Genomic DNA, 22,393 nt, shown 5'->3' with positions numbered 1-22,393 from the left:
CTAGAGCCTCCATGCCTGCACATACCACATCTTGTATCCAAGCTAGAGGCAGTACAACAGGGTACTAGAGCCTCCATGCCTGCCTGTATCACATCTTGTATCCAAGCTAAAGGCAGTACAACAGGGTACTAGAGCCTCCATGCCTGCACATACCACATCTTGTATCCAAGCTAGAGGCAGTACAACAGGGTACTAGAGCCTCCATGCCTGCCTGTATCACATCTTGTATCCAAGCTAAAGGCAGTACAACAGGGTACTAGAGCCTCCATGCCTGCACATACCACATCTTGTATCCAAGCTAGAGGCAGTACAACAGGGTACTAGAGCCTCCATGCCTGCACATACCACATCTTGTATCAAAGCTAGAGGCGGTACAACAGGGTACTAGAGCCTCCATGCCTGCTTGTATCACATCTTGTATCCAAGCTGGAGGTGGTACAACAGGGTACTAGAGCCTCCATGCCCACCCATATCACATCTTTTATCCAAGCTAGAGGTGGTACAACAGGGTACTAGAGCCTCCCTACAAGGGGTCAGTTCTCCACAATAAATGATATTTTTGCTCTGATATTGTAATTACTTACTTATATCAATATTACAATCACACATATAGAGTCTCATTCGATTCTGACTACTCCTTCTAGGTGCTTCTCTTACATCTGTTGCATGGAGGTGCTGGCTTCAATCAGTACTGGCTACTCCATAATTGAGAATGTTTCGCATCCACGTTTTCCAGCAATCCAGTGGATGGTCCAGTCATCATCCTGCCATTGCAGCTATAGCAATGACTTCCTCTTTGGCTATAAGTCATCGGGGTTCTTTGTGTCCTCCACTTCTGAATCTCAGTCATCAGGGCCCTTTTCATGGGTCTTCCGTCCTGCTCCCGTCCCTCTCATAGCAGTGGTCTCTGTACTTCTCTTGCAGGCTTGCATTAGGCCACTCACAGAGGTGCTGCTGTGTCCCTTCTAGATAGCATCTGTAGCTGATGTTGAGTTCTCCTGTTATCACAGTCAAGAAAATTGCAGCCGAATACAATGCTGTTGCTTCAACTTGCTGTTCGTTGCACAGATGAGCTGTAATAGCAGATGACCAGTTCCAGTTCCATTGTGTCTATGAGAAACAGAAAGGCAAGACTTAGATATGCAAAAGAGGACAAAAATTGTATCACTGAGCAGATGAAATGATTTCCTGGTCAGATGGATTCAGATTTTTGTTGCCCCGTGCTGATGGGAGATAAGAATTTGGTGTAAGCAGCATGAATCGATAACCCCTTCCTGTCAGCTGGTCAGAACATGTCAGGGCCTCCATCTAATTTGCATCAACTACAAGAAGCTTTGTGTCCGCAGGGGCCAATATTCCTGCAGAACAATATCATCACCTAGAGGAATCCCTACACCATGAGGAATGCTGGGGTTCTGAGGGTGTAACGCCCTACTCGATGGGGGTTTGTAATAAAGTCACCATTTCATGCAGACAAGAGTGAACTCCTCTGAAGCCATAGCTATGTTTTCCTTCATTTGAGGTAAAGCTTCCGTTCTCTGTTCACCCATCTACTTCCTAGCTATGTTCTAAGGCTATCCTCAGACCCACCACTTCATAAATGGTGGACACTCTGTTGATCAATATGGAATTTTAATTAAAAAATGAAATATAAAAAATGTATAAAAATTTACAAAGAAATCCATTTCAGCTCTACCTTTATCTCTCTGTAGTACACTGTGCATGTAGTATAGTTGATTGACAATCAGTAGTACACTATGAGCTCACATCCCACATTAGTCACTGCTCTACAGGACATGCAAGCTATCTCAGTGGAAATAAACGCTACCATGGAGACTCAGATAAAGTGATTCGCACCTTCTGCTTCTCACCACAGGAGACTTTATAAGGGACTCGGTCTGTCCAGTTGCATCACAACTTTCCCAGTGTATGACTACGATGCTTCTACTGGAGACCTGAAGCGACTAAGAGCGTACTGAGCACAGATTATAGAGGAACTCCATAAACTATGATATTAAGTGGTCCAGATATTGTTTCTGTCACCATTTATTTTGCTGCTCTTTTTGGGACAGTTGCGAACTTGGTTCTTATTTTTGCCTTTGTATTTAATGCCTTCAAAAACAAAGTGTTTCAACCTCTGGATAAGATTATCGTGAACATGGCTGTGGTCAACCTTCTGTTGTGCTGTTACAAGGAGATCCCTGGGCTTCTCATACTGTTAAATACCAAAGTGTTTAGTCCCGATGGATGTAGGTTCTTGCTTTATTTTTACCACACTCTACGGTTGATCAGCATCTGGTCAGTGGAAAATCTCAGCTTCCTTCATCTCATCAAAATAAGAAGACCTAGCCATAGTTGGTCAAAGTTCATCCATCGACACCAAGTGCAGTATGTCAACTGGTCCTTGGCCGGATGTTGGGCCTTAAGCATCACTTTTCACATTCCTTACCTTCTATACCCTGAGAGCTTGGGTTTTCGTAACAAGAGCAGCATACTAATGACGAGTACCAACTGCATCGGCCCGACCCAAAGTCAACTGTTGAGGTTTCTCACTTATGCCACGGTGAGTGTGGACTTCTTCTTGATCATCTTGGTGATTCTCCTAAATTGGTTTATAATAGACTTAATATGTAGACACCGGAAGCAAGTAACGGACACCATGACCTTAAGACGAGGCTGGAACAAGCACACAGCTCAGGCAACAAAGATCCTGCTGTCTCTCCTGTTGTTATACGTCATCTGCTGGCTCTCCAGTGATGTGGTATGGCTAGCTGTAGTCACTGGGTTCATGGAGAATGACTATGAAAATGACATGCTCTCAGCCCTCTATGGCTTCTTGTCCTCCATATACTATTCTGTCAGCTCTTGTATTATAGTCTTTGGCTACAGACAAGTCAAAGACTACTTAGCTGAAGTGGGAAACTGCTTTCGACTACTACGAACCCCAACGTCGATCCGGAGCGTGGAACAGCGGCAATAACTTAAGGGTTGGTTCCCATCGTCGCTGATTTCCAGGACTAAATGGTGCTGCATTCAGTGGTGTTCGGTTTCATCAAAAGACTTTGGGCAGGGGGTGTCTTTTTTCTGCTCCCTGAACTTGGTAGGAAAATGGAATTCCCTGACACTAATGTGGACGAGCCCTTACATGTACAATTTTGATGTTCTGTGTCTGCCATAGCCTGTAATAATTTAGTATTTTTGAATATTGGTTGTACTCTTATTTGTTTAGCTTTACAGTCTGAACTGGGCTCTATCATATTTTTAGAGATAGGGCTAATAAAAGTCAAATCTAGTCCCATAACTTGCTACTACTCTGGTTGTCAGAACACAGTTCAATGGGAGAGAGAGCATGATTTGTACAATTTGCACCATTGGGTTTGCAAGCTGCCCTGTGGCATGTATACTGAGTCGTCTATGGACTCGGGGGATATTCACATGGGCATTCTTTTTTTTTTCAGAACAAACAATCTACTTAAAGTCCAAAATGATACTAATAATGGCAAACCTGCCATATAATCTTGAAGACTAACCAAAACAAGAAGGAAACAGGCAGATAACCAATATACTTTAGCACATTAAGTTGAGAAAAAAGAGCAAAGCAAAAGTAGAAGCAATACAAAGTCCACACAAAGTATAGAATCTAATTACTGCACAAAAATTACATAACATCATATCTAAAAATCTAATTCAAAGCATCAAACAATATATAGTGCAATAATACCTTGGGAGCTCCAGTATAACAGGGTGCGATGAGTATATATGAATTCTGGCTTGACTTTCAATTCCCAGTCATTGTTACAAAGCTTACATAAAGAGTCTAACATTGACTTGAAGGAATGCTGTCTTCCAGTAGGTGGCGCTGCAGAGGTATTGCTCTATCTCCATTATTTGCATATTACCCAGAGGAGCATGAATGGCCTCACTTACTCATTCTAGGGGCTCATAGAGAACCAAGTATATGCATGCGTGGAGTTAGACCTCATTGTCACAGGAGATAAATATGTGGATCAAAGAATTGAGTAGGCGCAATTCCTGCAATGTATCAAAAGTAGAATCGCTGTCCGTGCGAGCAAAGCAGAATGTAAGATTTATAGCTGCCTGTATAAATAGTCCAAACAAGGGAAATCTGTCAATCATAGGCACGTTTGATTGTGCGAATGACTAATCGCCTCACTGATAGCTGATACGTGAATTTACACGCGATACACAGTACACAAACAGCAGACAGTAAGAGCTGGCGCACGCGAGCGTTTGGTCACAACGTATTACGTGCGCAGTTTTTGCATGCTTAAGGGCATCAGCACGCTAGTGGATCTGCGGCTGCAAAATCGGCACTTGCAAAGCGCAGAATATAGAACCCATTGACTTCAATAGGTTCCTTCACATGTAGTTTTTGTCTCCTGGGCTTTTCGAGAGAAAACACAACATGCTCCATTTTCGGGACACAATTGCGCACCAAAAGCCACCATCTGCACAGAATCACGCACAGAGATGAGCAATTTCTAAATGATAGCATCCGGGCCTACTAGGTCAAATGACCGACCTACTAGATAGGCTGGCCCACCTAGTGAAACATGGCGCTGCTGGACCACTCATATCAGAGCGGTCCCAGTAGCGCAATAAAGTACAGTAAAATGCACCGATCCGGGCACAATAGCCTACAATTGTGTGCCCTACATAGCGAATATACGCCTCGCTACAACGAGTGTATATGTGCTGACGCCCGTGTGCGGACATGCAGGGGAAAAAATCACGTCCGCAAAGGCTGACGAAGCGAAACCCTTGATTTCATGAGCGTGCTTGTTGCGCGGAGTTCCTATGCTGGAGAAAACATAGTCCTTGCCCTAATTTTCTGCTTGTTTTTCTGTTCTGTGCACACAATAGTGTGGGTTTTGAACAGTAAAAAATATGCCACATCAACGAAGAGTTCTAATGCTTGGTTGCGGCGAGTATATTTGCACATACAGGCCCTAATACACAGTGCCGATCTCCCATATACTCCCATGTTGCTGCTCACACGAGCCGAATGAAATACACGCATGAAAAAACCATAGCATACTTTATCTTGGCGTATATTATGCACATATACATGCCAAGATAGTGCATACAGATTGGTGGCATGCAGCGAACATGCATGTCATTGCATACTTGCTATGCGCTCGCTCACGGCCTGCAGATAATTATGGCTGTGTGAGCCCGGCCTGTGAGGGGTACAGTTCCATTCTGTTTTATTGTTTGCAAGATGTTTTGCTGCGGAAGACAACTATGGTTTTAGGAGCAGAACGAGGAGTGGCCATCAGAGCAGGAAAAAAAAACGGAATTGCGGGTCAGCAGCTATGTTGCAAGAGGGAGGGCTGGTGCTTAGGAGTCGCTCTTATTACAGTGCATGGTTGCAGTAGTTTTGCCCTTTGGGCACAGAGTCCTCAGATACACGGTGACGATATAGAGTGTAGAGCAAGAGAATACTCGGAGTCTACCAGCTCTTCGTTCCCTCTTTTTGACCACAACTGCTTGCCTTAAAAGGAAAAAAAAGACTCTTAGCCTTGCTGACCGGGTAAGAACTTCGTAGAGCCCAGTACATGGGTAAAGGATTTGTCAAGCATAAGGACATGGATAACCTGAGAATGGGACTTTAACTGCTAAGCTTATTTCTGGACCTGACCCTCTTCTGAACTAGTCCTTGTTAACACTCTTGTTCACATATATGGATAAGAGCACAATGATGGCTTTGAAGGAGCTGGGCTTGGCACTACTGAACCCTGGCCTGGCCTGTTGGGTACCGACACTGTACTGGATTTCTGGGGAAACTCTGAGCCAGACACCCAGGCCCCCTTACATAGACACAGTCAGACTGGCTGGTGAACTACGCTCACAATAGTCAACAGACAAAGGTATGGGTCTAGGGCAGTTCAGACCCAATGGTAGACAAGCAGAGGTCAGGATGGGGAGTGGAACAGGTAGACGTGATCAGGAAACAATCCAGGTCAGATGTCTAAGATACTGAACTGAGGACTGCATTAGCCTGAGGCTGGTACAGAATGGACCTCATTGTTCAGGCACTTGTGACTGGGGGAATAGCCCTTAAAACAGGGTGACAGAGGACTGGAAGAAACCAGAGGACATCGAAACGTGCGGGCCCTTTCAGGAGTCGGGAATCGGCGTGCACACACAGCTAGAAGATAGAGGCAACTAGCAGGACTATTCACGCTAGTGCAAAAGAGTGTAAAGCCATCCAAGGGAGTGGCAGAAAGTGAAATGCCAGGCAAATGTATGAAAGAGACAGCAGGGCCTAATATCATTCATTTTTCTCTGAAAGGTCTCCTAAAAATAAGCTGATCACAGGATGTCTTGGTGCTGGGACCCCTAGCGATCAGCTGTAATTTACTGGAGAATCTTACCACAAGTACTCAGCTCCCCAACAGCGCCCCCGCAGGGGAACTAAAGTATTACATGGTGCCTGTATGTAATCCATGCTTGTGTAAAGTCCTCCAGAGATACATATGCTCTTTGTGGCATCTCTCCACTCCTGATGAGAGATGGGGGTCCGGAGTGAGAGAAGCCCCCACACCTTGTTATATCACAGTGATTGGAAATGGATTTTTCATTTTAACATCTGAAGTGACTTGTCTTGCCCTTTAAGGATAAGACATATTATTTAAACCCCTTCACTGTTGGATAATGTGGCGCCTCCCTGAGGATATCTCTGTCTTGTCTTATTTGGCACTTGATGGTTATAAATCGTTTTTGTTTCGGCTACAAACACATTTATCCAATAAGTGAAAAATCTGCTGCTCTGCAAAAACGTTCATCTTCTGGAGAATGATCAATAGCGACAGCTCTTCCAACATAAAGCCCTAATGGCAGTAAGCGAGGATAAACTGTTTACTGATTCAATGGCAGGAACATGATAGAGCAATCTGACTCTCTAAAGCAGACGTGGCTCCATTCATGGTGACGGCGATGACAGCCGCTAATATGAATTTAATATCACTGCAAATAGAGGGAGATGGAAAATCCATGGGCTGAAACTAATGTCAGGCTGTGGGAGATATGGCGCTATCAATATGCTTCTAATAACACCGGGAAATATGCAGCCATGTGTAATCACCTCACTGGACACCATAAAACATGGCCACTGGTCTGGAAACATAATTTAACATACTAAAGGATGTTTTTAGGGTAAAAACTGTTGATGACGTATCCTCAGGATAGGTAACAGTAGTAGATCGTCTGAGGTCCACCACTTGGGACCCCGGCTGATCAACTGATCGGCCGCCTGCAGTCAGCGACACAACATACAAGGGTATGGAGCAGAAGCAGTTAGTTCCGACCCCTGGGTGGTGGCCGGTCCTCGTAATTGCAGGCGTAGATTTTAATAAGAGCTTCATCTGCAATTGCAAACGTCGGCCACTACACAGGAGTCAGTGCAGCAGCATCCACTTTGTACCCTTGTGTGTTATGGTGCTGACAGTGGGCGCCCAATCAGCTGATCTGCCTGGGTCTCAAGCAGTGGATCCCAGCCAATCAACTATTGATAGCTATCCTGAGGATATTTAATCAATAGTATTTACTCAGAAAACTGCATGAAAGGGGATTTCTGTCATTATGACACAGTTGTACAGTGGGATATTTACAGAAAAATGGGAAAAAAAGTTTTCAAAAAGCTTACACTTCTCAGCAATTCATTGTTGACGGGGTTGTTGTATGAGTTTCAGTACACAACCCTAAAATGCAGTAGTGTTCTGGAGGCCTTAAGGGTATTCCCATCTTCAATCAGTATGGCATGTATGAAAAGGCTATGAATGTCTGATAGGTCCACTCCTCCCATATTCAATGTTGGGATGGGTTTTCAATTCCCAACCATTGCTCTACAGACCTGTATAAAGGGTCAAGCATTGGCTTCAAGGAATGCTGTCATCCAATAGGTGGCACTGCAGAGGTATTGTTCCATCTTCCTTATTTGCAATTTACCCAGAAGAGCATGGATGACCTTATAAGTCTCCTCACTCACCTTCTTGGTGCTGTCCCTAAGGAGAGATGGTACCTCTCCTGACCCATATCACAGATCTCTCACTAGCCAAGCCAGAAACCTACTGCACACTAATGAGGGGCAAAACTCCTGAAACAGCTGTCTGTGGATGGATTATGGCTTGGTTTTCAATTACCAATCATTGCTCTACAGACCTCTATAAAGGTTTAAGCATTGATTTGAAGTAATGCTGCCAACTGAAAGGGGGCGCTGCAGAGGTATTGTTCCATCTTCCTTATTTGCATATATCCACTGTGGTACTGGCCCGTCATTTCAGCGGTCTGGCGCTGTAGCATCTGATAAGTAACATCATTGAGTGAGAAGACCCGAGGCAGATTACAGGACTCCACCGATGACATCCCTGTCTGGCCTCCTATTGGCTGCAGGGGCTGCAACCAACATGACTGCTGCAAAACTTATAAACAGGAGACCAGAAAGTGGCAAGTAGCACGCAGCAGAAGGGGAGTATTTTATTTTGAGTTTTTATTTTCCTATCTGGTGTACTCAGAAAACCCCTATAATGTGTAGTAGCTAGAGATGAGCGAGCACCAAAATGCTCGGGTGCTTGTTACTCGAGCCAAACTTTTTGTAATGCTCGAGAGCTCGCTTCGAGTAACAAACCCCGTTGAAGTCAATAGGAGACTCGAGCATTTTTCAAGGTGACCCATGCTCTGCATAGGGGAGGGTGTGTGATTCACCTGAAAAAATGAGAAAGTGATGGAAACACCACAGAAATGGATAGGGAACAGCAGGGGCAGCATGCATGGGTGCATCTGAAGCCCCCAGGTTGCAATATTAAGTCAAATTGTCGGCAAGAGCCTGGTGGTCACCCCCCTAACAATTTATTTGGGCCAGACCATAAGCAGCAAGGCACACACGCTGGCACATCTTAGGTAAGCACCACACTAGGTGCAACAAAGGCCAATCACTGAAGGCCAATCACCACCTGCGAGTGACACATCTACCTCTTCTCCTGTGTTACATGCTGGCATTGCTGTCCAATCCCCCCCAGGATGCAGGCACGAGCCTGCGTCCACAGCGTACTGAATTTTTCCCAGCACAGCGTCCAGATGTCCCCATCCCAGACGGGGGAAGGCGCACCCCTTTGCCTACTCAGTAGTCCACAGCGTACTAAAATATTTCCCAGTGCAGCGTCCAGCTGACCCCATCCCAGATGGGGTAAGGCGCACCCCTTTGCCTGCTCAGTAGTCCACAGTATACTGATATTTTTCCCAGCGCAGCGTTCAGCTGTCCTCATGCTACACGGTCGCTTGATAGACACACCACCCTCATGTCTATTTATAAGTGTGTATTGGATGAGGAGGAACAGGAGACACACACTGCAGAGGGTTGGCAGGGCCTGGCAGCGACCCTCCTTGAAATTGTGGGCGATAGCCCACAATGCTGATGAGAATTGCTGATAAATTAACGTATGATTATAATTCCAATCCCATGCCACCTCCGTCACAAAATTTCATGAGCCACAAATGTGGGCATAAAGGGGACTCAGATGCCAGTACTTCTACACATCTCCACAACCCATTGTAAAACAAAATATTTTTTTGCCCAGAGTGCAGGTGAACCCCTGAAAGATTTGTTTACCAAGAGTATAGGTGAACCCTTGAAAGATTTGTTTATTAAGAGATTTTTGAAAGATTTTTTGAGCGACAGCTCGTACTTGCTTAATGGGATTCAGGTGGTGGTCCACCGACAGGCAAGCAACCGCATGTCCCAGCCCCTGCCTCTCCTCGAGGGGCTTGTTAACCAGTGCCCCAGGAAAAAACAGCATGAACCGTAAAGAAATTAGTGGCCAAAGATGGACACCGCGCTGGGATATGTTTCCGTACGCCGTGTGACCCTTTTAAAATTGTGCTTTATAGCTGACAAATTGCAGACAAATTAATGTATGACTGTAAGTGCCACAAACGCCAGCATAGGGGGACTCAGAGGCCAGCATTTCTACATTTTTAATAAAGAAAAAAAAAACAGTTTCTTTTCACTGCGAAATTCGCAGCGTTTTTTTTTCTGCAGGGGTCTATGGGACTTGTGATGTTAAAATCGCAATCGCGCAAAATCGCAATTTACTGCAAAATCGCGATTTTGCGCAATCGTGATTTTAACATTACAAGTCCCATAGACCCCTGCAGAAAAAAAAATGCTGTGAATTTCGCAGTGAGAAAAACTGTAGTGGGTAGTCACCTTTAGGCCGGCTTCACACGGCCGTGACGGGCTCCGCCGCAGAATTCCGCAGCGGAGCCCGTCACGGCGCCCCCAGAGACCCCAATACTTACCTCCGGATCCGGAGTCCAACGTCCCGCATGTCGCTTTGGCGCGCATGCGCAATAGAGCACGTGACGCGCCGCAGCGTCATGTGACGCGCCGGCCGCGTCATATGACACGCCCACAGCGTCACATGATGCACGGCCGCATCATATGACGTGGCTGGTGGTAGGCGGAGAGGCGGTTTCACGCTATCTTCCGCTGTGCTACAGCGGAAGATAGTGTGAACGGACGGCTTCCATTGACTGCAATAGAAGCCGTCCGCGCGTACACCCGCGGCAAATAGAGCATGCCGCGGGTGAGTCCGGGTGATTTTACAGTGCGGAATTCCACGTTGGAATTCCGCACCGTAAGCATTGAGCTATTAGGTTCAATAGAACCTAATAGCTGCGGGCAACGCAGTGGATTTCCACTGCGTATTACGCGGCGGAAATCCGTCCATGGAAAGGAGCACTTAAAAAGAAGAATTTTTTTTTACCAAGATTATAGGTGAGAACCTGAAAGATTTTTTGAGCAAGAGTGTAGGGTATTTGTTTACCAAGAGTATAGGTGAACCCCTGAAAAATTTGTGTACCAAGAGTATAGGCGAACCCCTGAGAGATTTGTTTACCTAAAGTGCAGGTGAACCCCTGAAAGATTTTTTTTAACATAGAGCTCGTACTTGCTTAATGGGATCCAAGTGGCGGTCCACCGACAGGCAAGCTACCGCCTGTCCCAGCCCCTGCCTCTCCCTGAGGGGCTTTTTATCCAGTGTCCCAGGGAAAGACAGTACTATGAAGAAATTAGAGTGGCCAAACCAGGACAATTCATTCTGTCTCGGTGTCAGATAGCTGGACACTGCGTTGGGATACATTTGTGGACTCTGTGGGCGTATGAAGGTGGAAACAGCATGTTTGCTGAACTCTAGTGGTGAACCTCTTCAAAACTGGAGGCAAGAACCTGGAGGCGGTCCTCAGAAAAAATTGTTTTGACAGAGCCTGGAGTCAGCCGTCCGAACAAAATAGTTTTTACAGAGCCTTTTGGCCCTCTGAAGAATTGGCTGTTCAGTGTGCTGGTTAAGGAGGAGGAGGAGGCGGAGGAAGATCAGGGATGGATAGACCAAGCTACTTCTACCCTTTTGGGGGGTGATAGAGGGTGCATGGTTCTCTAGTTCCAGCTTAAACATACTTTATGTTAAGCTGCTTTGCACCAGTGGAGAACAGAGGTCTGGGGAAATCCAGGTTTTGTTCATCCTAATAAGTGTAAGCCTGCCGGCACTGTCAGTTGACAGACGGGTACACTTATTTGTGATAATCCACCCAGCAGCACTAAACACCCTCTCTGATAACACGCTAGCGGCAGGGTAGGCCAGCACCTCCAAGGCGTACAGAGCAAGTTCGTGCCATGTGTCCAGCTGTGACACCCAATAGTTGTATGGAGCAGAAGGATCACGGAGGACATTGGTATGGTTGGCTATGTACTCCCTCACCATCTTTTTATACTGTTGCTTTCTACTCAGACTAGACTGGGGAGTGGTGACACAGTCTGGCTGGGGTGCCATAAAACTGGCAAATGCCTTGTAGAGTGTTCCCCTGCCTGCACTGGACATGCTGCCTGTTTCCCTCCGCTCCCCTGCTAGTTGGCCCACTGAACTATGTCCTCTACCGCTAGCATTGTCAGATGGGACGTTTAGTATCAGCTTTTCCACGAGGGCCTTGTGGTATTGCATCACTCTTGTACTCCTTTCCTCTTCGGGAATGAGAGTGGAAAGGTTCTCCTTATACCGTGGGTCGAGAAGGGTGAACACCCAGTAATCCGTGTTGGCCAGAATGCGACTAATGTGAGAGTCACGGGAAAGGTAGCTTAACATGAAGTCAGCCATGTGTGCCAGAGTCCCAGTACGCAACACATCGCTGTCCTCACTAGGAGGATGACTCTCAGTCTCTTCCTCCTCCTCCTCTTCAGCCCATAGATGCTGAACAGATGTGAAGGAAGTAGCATGGGTACCCTCTGCAGTGTGGTCAGCAGTCTCTTCCCCCTCCTCCTCCTCCAATACGTGCTGAGAAACAGACCGGAGGGTGGTCTAGCTATCAAGCAACATATTGTCACCCCCCATCTACCGTTCTGTCTGCAAAGTGTCGGCTTTAATGCTTAGCAGCGACCCTCTCAGCAGGCAAAGCAGCAGAATGGTTACTCTGATGATGGCGGTATCGCCGCTCACCATTTGTGTTGACTCCTCAAAGTTTCCTAACACCTGACAGATGTCAGATATCCATGCCCAGTCCTCTGTGCGGAAGCTGACTACCACTCCGACGAGCATGTTGCAGCTGGTATTCAACAATCACTCTACATTGCTCGTAAACCCTGGCCAACATGTGCAAAGTTGAATTCCAGCGTGTGGGCATGTCGCACAACAGTCGGTGCACTCACAGCTGGAAGCTCTGTTGCAGTGTCCTGAGGGTGGCAGCATCTGTGGTAGACTTTCTGAAACGTGCGCACACGCGACTCACAATGCTGAACAGCTTAGACAAATTGGGGTAGTTTTTAAGAAAGTGCTGAACCACCAGATTGAACACATGGCACGCGTGTTAGTCTGCCAAGCTGCAGAGCTGCCACCAGGTTACGCCCATTGTCAAACACGACCATACCTGGTTGAAGGTTCAGCGGCGAAAGCCACAGATCTGTCTGCTCTGTCAAACCCTGTAACAGCTCCTGGGCAGTCACCTAAGATCAGGAGTTTCAGCACGGCCTGTTGACGCTTCCCCACAGCAGTGCTGCAGCGCCTCGAGCTACCGACTGAAGGCGACGTGCTCACAGATGGTAATTGAGAGGTGGAGGAGGAGGGGGAGGGGGTTGGAGGAGGTGGCATAATAAGCCGGAGAAACCATGACCGACGTAGGACCCACAATCCTCGGTGTGGGTAGCACGTGAGCAGACCCAGGATCAGACTCGGTCCCAGCCTCTACCAGGTTAACCCAATGTGCCGTCAGGGAGATGTAGTGTCCCTGCCCGCCAGCAGTTGTCCACGTGTTGGTGGTTAAGAGAACCTTCCCAGTAACCGCATTGGTGAGGACACGGTTGATATTCCGTGACACGTGCTGGTGTAAGGCGGGGATGGCACAGTGGGAAAAATAGTGGAAACTGCGGACCAAGTAGCAAGGGACGGTCACCACCATGTGCTTGCGGAAAGCCTCAGTTTCTACCAACCTATATGACAGCATCTCCAGGCTCAGCAATTTGGAGATATGCACGTTTAGCTATTGTGCATGCGGGTGGGTGGCTGCATTTTTGCGCTTGTGCTCTAATGTTTGTCTTATGGACAGCTGAACGCTCTGCTGGGACACATTGCTGGAGGCAGTGGAGGACTGTGCAGGTGAAGCGGTGGGTGCAGGGCGGGAGATGCTCGTGCCTGCGTCCTGGGAGGGGGATTGCATCTCAGTGCCAGCATGTGACACAGGGAAAGAGGCAGTGGTGTGACCCGCAGACGGTGAATGTCCTTCTTTCCACCTCGTTGGGTGCTTAGCTATCAAATGCTTGCGCATGCTGGTGGTGGTCAGGCTGGTACTGGTAGCTCCCCTGCTGATCTTGGTGTGGTACAGGTTGCACACCACTGTTCGTTGGTCGTCCGCGCTCTCATTAAAAAACCTCCAGACCTTCGAACACCTAGCCCTTTGCATGGGAGCTTGCCGCGAGGAGGTGCTGTTGGCAACAGTTGGGGGATTACTTGCTCTGGCCCTGCTTCTACCTCTGGCCACCTCACTGCCTCTTCCAACCTGTTCTTGTGCTGCACTTGCCTCCGCCTCTGAAGTGCTGTCTTCAGTAGGCTTACCAACCCAGGTCGGGTCAGTCACCTCATCATGCATCAGCTCTTCCTCTGAATCCTGAGTCTGCTCCTCCCTCTGACTTACTGCCCTAACAACAACCTCACTGACAGACAACAAAAGCGGTCAGCAGCACTCAGATCACCCCAGTGGGATAAGCCAAACTGGAGAGGGAGAAAAAATGCGTCTAGCACACGCACAATATGCCAAGCAACCAATGGGTTGTGGACCATCAACCACTTAAAGTCGATCCAGTATATATAGAAGAGGTAGCAGCATAACAGGTGCTTCATGAGTTATTGTAAAAACAAAAACTTTATTGTTTCATCTTTTAAAACAGGCAACGTTTCGACATTTTATGGTCTTTCTCAAGCCGCTTAGTAGATGAAACAAGGCGGAACATGGACTTATACTGGATCAGTGACAGACAACTGTGTCTCATCATCATCAACACGTACCTCTTGAGACACTACTTGGGAGTCCCCAACCTCATCATCCTGAGACTGTGAAAGGTCCAAATTTTGGGCATCGGTCATGACAAACTTTTCAGGTGGCTGATGAACCATTGTTTGCGACTAAGGGAAGGGACCTGAGAACAGTTCCTGTGAGTATGCCTGTTCTGAATCTCTTCTTTTCCTGGAGTGACCAGGCTAGGAGGAAGGAGGATCAGCATGAGGATTCCCAGGTCCAGTTCCTTGGCTAGCGTGAGTGGACTGTGTGGAAGACTGGGTGGTGGATAAATTACTGGACGCGTTATCCGCTATCCATGTCATCACCTCATCGCACTGTTGTGGTTTTAATAATGGTGTACTACGCGGACCTGCAAACTGTGAGATGAAGCTATGGAGTGTAGATACGCGGCGTTCTACTTCTCCCTCAGCAGCAGGCACTGTTTCATCTTGCCCAGGACCTCAGCCTCTGCCCACACCCTCATTTGGACGCCCACGTCCATGTCCTCGTCCTTGACCCTTACCCCTAGTGTTGATCATGTTGTATAATGCACTGCGTCAAAATGCTATGCAAACTGTGAGGTATTTTGTGTATGCTTTAAGCCAAAAAGAGGCAGTGTAAAATGAGTATAGTCTTGTTATATAGTGTGGATCAACAGGACAAACACTTGGGCCTATTATGCAAATGCTTTCAGCCAAAAACAAATAAAAAATGAAAAATAAGAGGAGTTTTGTTAGTTCCTATATAGTCTGTGTACACCAGTTGCAGTATACTGTATAGAACCAGTAACAGTATGCTTGTGAATGCTTTTTGTGCACTACTGATCCCAGGCAGCCAAACTGGTGATGCACAAAAGTTGAGTTGTAGTCCTAAAAAGGACTGTTGGGTTCTTTGAAGATGGATCCCTGCCTAAATGCTCCTTCTAACCTACACTAACGCTCTCCCTCATTCACAGCAGCTCTCTCCCTCAGCTAATCCAGCCTCCCAATGAGGCGAGCATCAGGTGACCTGAGTTTTTATGATCCTAGGTCACCTGATCCGACCAGCCAATCACTGCTATAGACATGCACAGGGTTGGCACGTCATAGCAGGAGGTGCCAATGCCTTCCCTACATGTTCATTGGCTAAAAAAAGCTCTAAACATGTGGGGAGGAGAGAGTGAAATTTTTCTCGAACACCGCGTGCTAATGCTTGAACGAGCATGCTCACTCATCTCTAGTAGTAACCTTCAATTACTATTGCTCTGTTACCCGAAGGGAAATGTAAAATGAGCCCATCATAGAATTATGGTGCGCAGCAGGGTACCTGTGTGACATGTGTGGGGCAGTGATTTTGGTAAAAAACAAAGTTGTTAAAAAACAGAGTTGTAGTGGAGTGCATGCCAGCTTAGACTAGGGATAGAGAGACGAAATCTTCGATGTCCAGTGTGTGATTGTACGCTGATAAGCGCATACGTATTATCTCTGGATGTTTACTACAAAGAGGGAGATTGTAAAAAGAGAGAGAGTCTGAAAGCTGGAACCACGAGAAAGTGAGAAAAGTAGAGAAAAGGAACCAGCAAGCTGGGAGAGAAAGACCCGTGGGACTGATAAAGGGCCATCCCAGTGTGAGTACCCTGCTGCCGCCAGCAACGGGAAAGGGTGCCGTAAGTGATTTACCTATTTAATAAAAGCTACTTTGGAGCAGCAATGTGGAGTCAGAGAAGTTCTATTATGGCATCCAAAATGATCCCCCAGCAGCGTTTTGATTGGCTGTTTCATGCCCGGAATGCTTCTGTGCAGTTAGGCAGACGGAATTATATGAGACTTAATATTTATCAACCTCCCGTACAGAGTCTTCTGCCAACATCTTCCCACTCAGGAAGGTCCTGAGGCCAGAGAGTATTGGCACAGAGATCTCAGACTGCCTGTGACCAACAGCCAGGTACCAATGCCTTAACTGCACCAGGTCAGTTGGAAGGCCCATTCATCGAGTAGAAACCGATCCCCTTACAGGCCTTGGGTTCACAGAAAGCCAAGTCCATTGTTGTGTCAGCAGCTCCCCTACCACTGATGAAAGGCCTGTAACAAGTCACGGGTGGTGGTGCGACACGTTCAAAAAATTTTTAGAACAATATGCTTTACTAATCCTTAACTGAATAAAACGTAGATTCTCTCCACAAAAGGGCTTGATTACTCTTTGTTACAGCGACAGTGCTCTTAATACAACTCAGTATATACATCTTTGTGCCTCGGCGCCCCTTGGCAATTTATACATCTCAGTACCTCAAAAATTCCTTCTGGCAGCAGCAAAGTACTTGGTGTCCTCATCACTTTTTCAAACACATACCAGCATCTTTTATCACTTCTCTTATCTGTAGTGTATCCACTAAATACATCATCGTCAAATGCCCTGTATACTATATACTTTGTAGATGTCACTAAAATATTCAAAGGGTCATCACATCATTATCATACTAGTGGTTTCACTCCCGTGTTACATTACTCTACATGTTGCCTGCTGTGTCACCTTAAGTGTGTACAGTGCTGCGCCATCACATTTCTTGTGTCATAATATGCATCACATATCTACATTAACAATTTATATTACTCTCTATGTATAATGTAGTGCCTGTCTCTTCTCCCTGGCTGTGGTTCTGGCCAGCAGAGGGGAACAAACAGCACCTGTGCGTGCTCTTCAGACCGGCGCTGACATGAGTTGGTCACCTATGTCTCTCCGCTTCTCTTCCCAGCCGGGTATCAGATTGGAGGCAACAGGCCCTAACACTGTGGCCATTGGCTGCTAATGACAAGCAGCTGCTGGAGCTGCCAGTAAGGGGAGAGGGTCGCCGCCACCCTCTTAAGGTTCGCACACCACCTAGTCCAGTGTCAGAGTGGAACCGCATGACTAACTCTCGGTATTACTTTATAAAGTCCCTCACTTACAGGGAGATTGAGGTCTGGTGGGCTATTTCTGTGACTCCCAAAGAAGAGCTATGCACAAGCCAATACACGTGGATAGATCATCAGTAGTTGATAGAAATAAAATCTGCCGCTTAGGACCCCGATCCATTAGCTGATCATCCGACAGCAGCGCTAGCCCCATTGAAAGCATAGGGAGAATGCCGCGGACTTCTGCCACAGCTGTCATAGCTGTGGCAGGAGTTTCCTTCATCCCCACGGGGACCGCGGGGATGAAGGAATCCTCTGCCACAGCTGTCACAGCTGTGGCAGAAGTCCGCGGCATTCTATTCTATTGTTTTCAATGGGATCGGCACTGCTGCTGATCCCATTGAAATCAATGGTTTCAGCAAGCCCCGCGGAATGATTATCGGGGAATCATCAATAAGTGTGAAAATTTTTTTTTAAAAAGTATAGTCACCTCTCCTGCTCTCAGCCGCATCCTCCTGCTGGATCCCCGACGCTGCTACTGAGCTCTTTCAGCAGTCGGGGATTAAAAAATCCCCGCCTCCTGAAAGGGCTGTGCAGATTGGCTGAGGGCTCAGCCAATAGCAGCTACTGCTTAGCTATTGGCTGAGCGCTCAGCCAATCACACATAGCTCTAAGCTATTCATTCATGAGGTAAGTATGATTTATTTTTTATTTTTTTTTACACTTTTGCCAGATTATCAGGGAAGGACTTATATTTCAAGCCTTTCCCCAATAATCATCCACGGGGCTTGCCAAAGCAGTGCTTTCAATGGGATCGGCAGCTGTGCCGATCGCATTGAAAGCAATGGAATAGAATGTCGGGGACTTCTGCCACAGCTGCTACAGCTGTGGCAGAAGTCCCCGGCATTCTCCATCTCTTTTCAATGGGGCTAGCGCTGCTGCCGTTGGCCCCATTGAAAAGACTGGAGATATGTAGGCGTGATGCCGATATCCCCGGCATCTTGTCGATTTTTTTCTCGCACTGTGATGCGAGACTTTAACTTTAGAATCGCATCGCAGTGGAGAAAATATCGCCAGTAGGTGGGGGCCCTTAGAAGGACGACTCAAGAGCAGGTCCTTTTTGTATCATCCATTAAGCTTTGTTAGGAGGTCTTCAGAGTGTAAGATGCTCAAAAAATTTTGGGGGGACAGAATTGTGTCATCTGTATTTGCCCTCTCTTCCGACTCTGTACTTATTCTGTACAATGCATCTGCCTTGCCATTTCGGGCACCGGGGTGGTAGAACACAATGAAATAGAACCTGGAGAAGAACAAGGCCTATCATGCTTGTCTTGCACATAACCTCTTGGTGGTGCGGAGGGACTCTAAATTTTTATTGTAAGAACAGTCACTGGGTGACGGGCTCCAAGAGGTGTCTCCACTAGGTGAAAGCCACTTTGATGGCCAGAAACTCCTTGTTCCCCATATTGTAGTTTTTCTCAGCGGGTGATAACGTGTAGGATAGAAATGTGCAAGACTGTAGTTGCTTCTTATCTCCCATTTGCTGTGACAAAATGGCTCCCACTGTGGAGTCAGAGGCGTCCACCTCCAAGACAAAAGTCAACTCTGAGTTTGGGTGGATCAGTATTGCTGCTGAGGTAAAAAGAGTCTTTCATTTTTCAAAAGCGGTTTGTGCCTCTGGGGACCAGGAAAACGTGTGTGCTTTCTTTGTGAGTGAGGTAATTAAAGAGATGGCCTTTAAGAGGTCCTTAATAAACGTCCTGAAGAAATTTATGAAATCAATCTGACACTGTACTTCCTTCAGATTTTCAGGAATGGGCCAAGCCAGGATGGCTTTAATCTTGCTGGGATCCATACTTAAGCCCTCTGGGGAGATAATGTATCCCAAGAATTGTATTTGGGTCTGTTTGAACTCACATTTCTCTAACTTAATGTAGAGGTTATTTTTTTTTGAGTCGTTCCAAGACCACCTGCACTTGTCCGCGATGTTCCTCCAAATTGTCAGAGAACATGAGGATGTCGTTGAGATATGCTACCACAAATTGATCCAACAGGTCCCGAAACACATCGTTGATAAAGTTCTGGAAAGTAGCGGGAGCACTGTAAAGACTGAATGGCATTGCTAGGGATCCAAAGTGTCCATATCATGTCACGAAGGCCATCTTCAACTCATCTCTGGGCCGGATCTGCACCAGATTGTATGCTTCTCTGAGGTCCAGTTTCATAAAGACCTTGGCTACCCGAAACCTCTCCAGCAGTTCTGGGATTAATGGGAAAGGGTAGCGATTCTTAATGGTCTTCTTGTTTAGCTCCCAGTAGTCGAAGCACGGCTGAAGAGTCAAATCTTTCTTTTTAACAAAAAAAAATGTGTGCTCCTGCCGGAGAGAAAGAAGGCCGGATGAAACCCTTCTTTAGATTCTCATCCAAATGTTCCTGAAGGGCCCCTAACTCAGGTTTGGCGAGGTTGAAGATACACCCAAAGGGAATAGGTCCCGGGAGCAGCTCAATAGGACAGTCATACGACCGGCGAGGTGGCAGCTGGTCAGCCTTCTTCTTACTGCAAACATCCTTGAACATCCAGTAGTGTACTGGTAATTTCTCTAAGTCCTGTTGCTCATCCTCAAGGTCCTGTGGATGGTGCCATTTGGCAGTTTTCCTTACAGTATTCTGAGGGGAAGGCAATGGTCCTGCTTTCTCAGTTGATAGAGGGATTATGGGTAGAAAACCAGGGCATCCCGAGAATCACTGTAAACTTGGGAGATGAGATGAGCTGAAAGCTGATTGTCTTGTGGTAGTCAGGGTTCATGTGGAGCTTCAATTCAATTGTCTCCTGTGTGTCAGGGCCTGAAGACAAGGGTGACTCATCCACGGTTTCCATATCTATCCGTATGGACCTGAGTCTGGTTGTAATGTTTTTGTCTTGAGCGAACGTTAAGTCCATGAGGTGCCCCCCACTCCTGAGTCCAACATCGATGAGCACTGTGTCTTCTGATTGACCATTACAATCTCAATTGGGAGGACAAAATGATGGAGTGGGGAAAGGGTTTTCCACAATGTCCTGAATTACTGGTACAAAAGTGTGTTGGGTGGCATTCCCTTGTCTTAATGATGGCTGAATTGGCCATTGGCTTGGCGTGGGCCAAGGCGAGAGTCCTTTGAGGCTTGCTTCGACAGTTAAGGGCATAATGTCCCAAGCTCCCACAGTAGACATACAGATTTTCAGCCCGGCGTCTTTCTTTTTCCGTGACAGAAATATGTCTGTGGATGACATCCACCTCCATGGGTTCAGGGGTGGTTTCAGTCTTTGGGTGGGGACTAAATGCGGATGCATAACTGGATGAAGTCCTCCACATAATCGTGAGTCTCCACTCTGGCAAGTTCATCTTTTACCCACTAAGATAATCCCCGGCAAAATTGGCTCTGTTGTGCAGCAGGATTCCATGTGGCATCATTGGCCCAGCAACAAAATTCTGCCATGTATTCTGCAATGGAATGTTGCTTTGTCGTAGGCTATGCAACCTCCCTTTAGCTGTGCCACAGTGGTTTGGATCATCAAAAATTTGTCCCATAGCGGGCGTAAACAAAAACATTGAAGTTGTCAAGGAGATTACTGTTGGTCTCGACGTATGGCGAGACCCAGGCAAACACCTCATCAGTGAGGAGGTTAATGATAAAAAAAAACTTTTTCCGGTCACTGGTAAATAATGTGGGCTGCATTTGGAAATAAATCCGTCATTGATTTAACAAACCCCAATATTGGGGACGGCCACCTGCAAATTCTGCTGGCAGTGGTATGCGGACATCTGGCGCAGAGTTGTGCTTCCCCAAGAGCTGTCTCTGCAGCCCCTTGATCTCCCGTTGCATAGCAACAATCTTCTCTTGGTAGGAGGCACAAAATTCCTGAAGTTCTGTGATGTGTTTCCTGAGTGTGGTCACTATGGATTCCATTTTTGGCCGTCATTATTTTGTAAAGTCCTAATAGTGCTGGATTGGAGCTCAGGTGTAGTAGCCAAGCCAGACTGGAAAGTAGTCAAGTGGAAGCCGGGTCATTAGCAGGTGGTCTCAGTTGCAGTACAGAGGATAAGACAGGAATCGTAGTCAAGTGGAAGCCAGGTCATTAGCAGGTGGTCTCAGTTGCAGTACAGAGGATGAGGTAGCAGTGCAGCTTGATTACAGGCTGGAAGCTCAATAAACACGCACTGAAGGAGTGGCAGGGCTAGGATTATATAGGAAGTGCAATCAGGAACAAAGGCAGGGTCAGGACCAGGGGGCAGAAACTAGGTAAGCCTGGCAGAGCCTAGCATGCAAGAGGTCGTTGGTTTGGGCCCTGACACTGCTGTAACAATACCCTCAGTGGACATTTTAGCTCCACAGCAGGCACAGTCTGGTTACTCACCTCCTGTAGATGTAATTTTGCCTGGTATCCCATTGCTTGCACTGGAAGCAGTGGCTGACACAACACTGCACCCACCACATTTTCAGCCACAAGTAACTGCTGTGGAAATAAGATCACCCATCTCCCGCACTCAGCCCACTGCCTTGGATTCTGCACTTTGGCAGTCACAGGATCAGACTCCATGGTAACCTGGTGCTGCTGCCAGACCAGCACAAATTGATGAGTCCCTTCTCTGAATTGAGTAGGAATACTCAGAACCTCTCCATTCCAGCTGCTGGCCCCCTCGACTATCTGCCCGGCATTCTGACCAAATTGTCTGCACATATAGTTGTTGCTGGAAAGATCTGGAGGACCTTATCTGCTCCAAAGTGGGGGAGGGAAGGGGGAATCCTTCTACCTTATTATTCATGCAGCAATTGGTAATGCCCCAGTTGTAGAATGTACTCTGGAGTCTGGTGTGGCTTATGTCACTAAATTGATGGCATGGACACAGGCACAGTTTACTATGCAGTCTGTGTCTCTCTATGACATGAAGCAAGCTAATGCCGAATCTGTGGAAAAATTCTCA

The 22,393-nt window shown here is 46.9% G+C and overlaps 1 protein-coding gene across 1 annotated transcript; it reads left to right on the top strand.

Moving 5' to 3' along the window:
- The first annotated feature begins 2,008 nt into the window (after positions 1–2,008).
- Positions 2,009–2,980, top strand: LOC136573295 (vomeronasal type-1 receptor 96-like). Its single transcript, XM_066574596.1, has one exon. It carries the CDS (start codon positions 2,009–2,011, stop codon positions 2,978–2,980), a length of 972 nt encoding a protein of 323 aa, XP_066430693.1.
- Positions 2,981–22,393: the final 19,413 nt, after the last annotated feature.

Source organism: Eleutherodactylus coqui, chromosome 7 (genome assembly GCF_035609145.1).
Source record: "Eleutherodactylus coqui strain aEleCoq1 chromosome 7, aEleCoq1.hap1, whole genome shotgun sequence".
Taxonomy (NCBI): Eukaryota; Metazoa; Chordata; class Amphibia; order Anura; family Eleutherodactylidae; genus Eleutherodactylus; species Eleutherodactylus coqui.
Note: the sequence above shows the minus strand (reverse complement) of the source record. Positions and strands in the feature narration are given on the sequence as shown.

Bases quoted from the DNA above. Each gene is read 5' to 3' on its own strand.
- LOC136573295 (XM_066574596.1), top strand. From the start codon at position 2,009: ATGATATTAAGTGGTCCAGATATTGTTTCTGTCACCATTTATTTTGCT.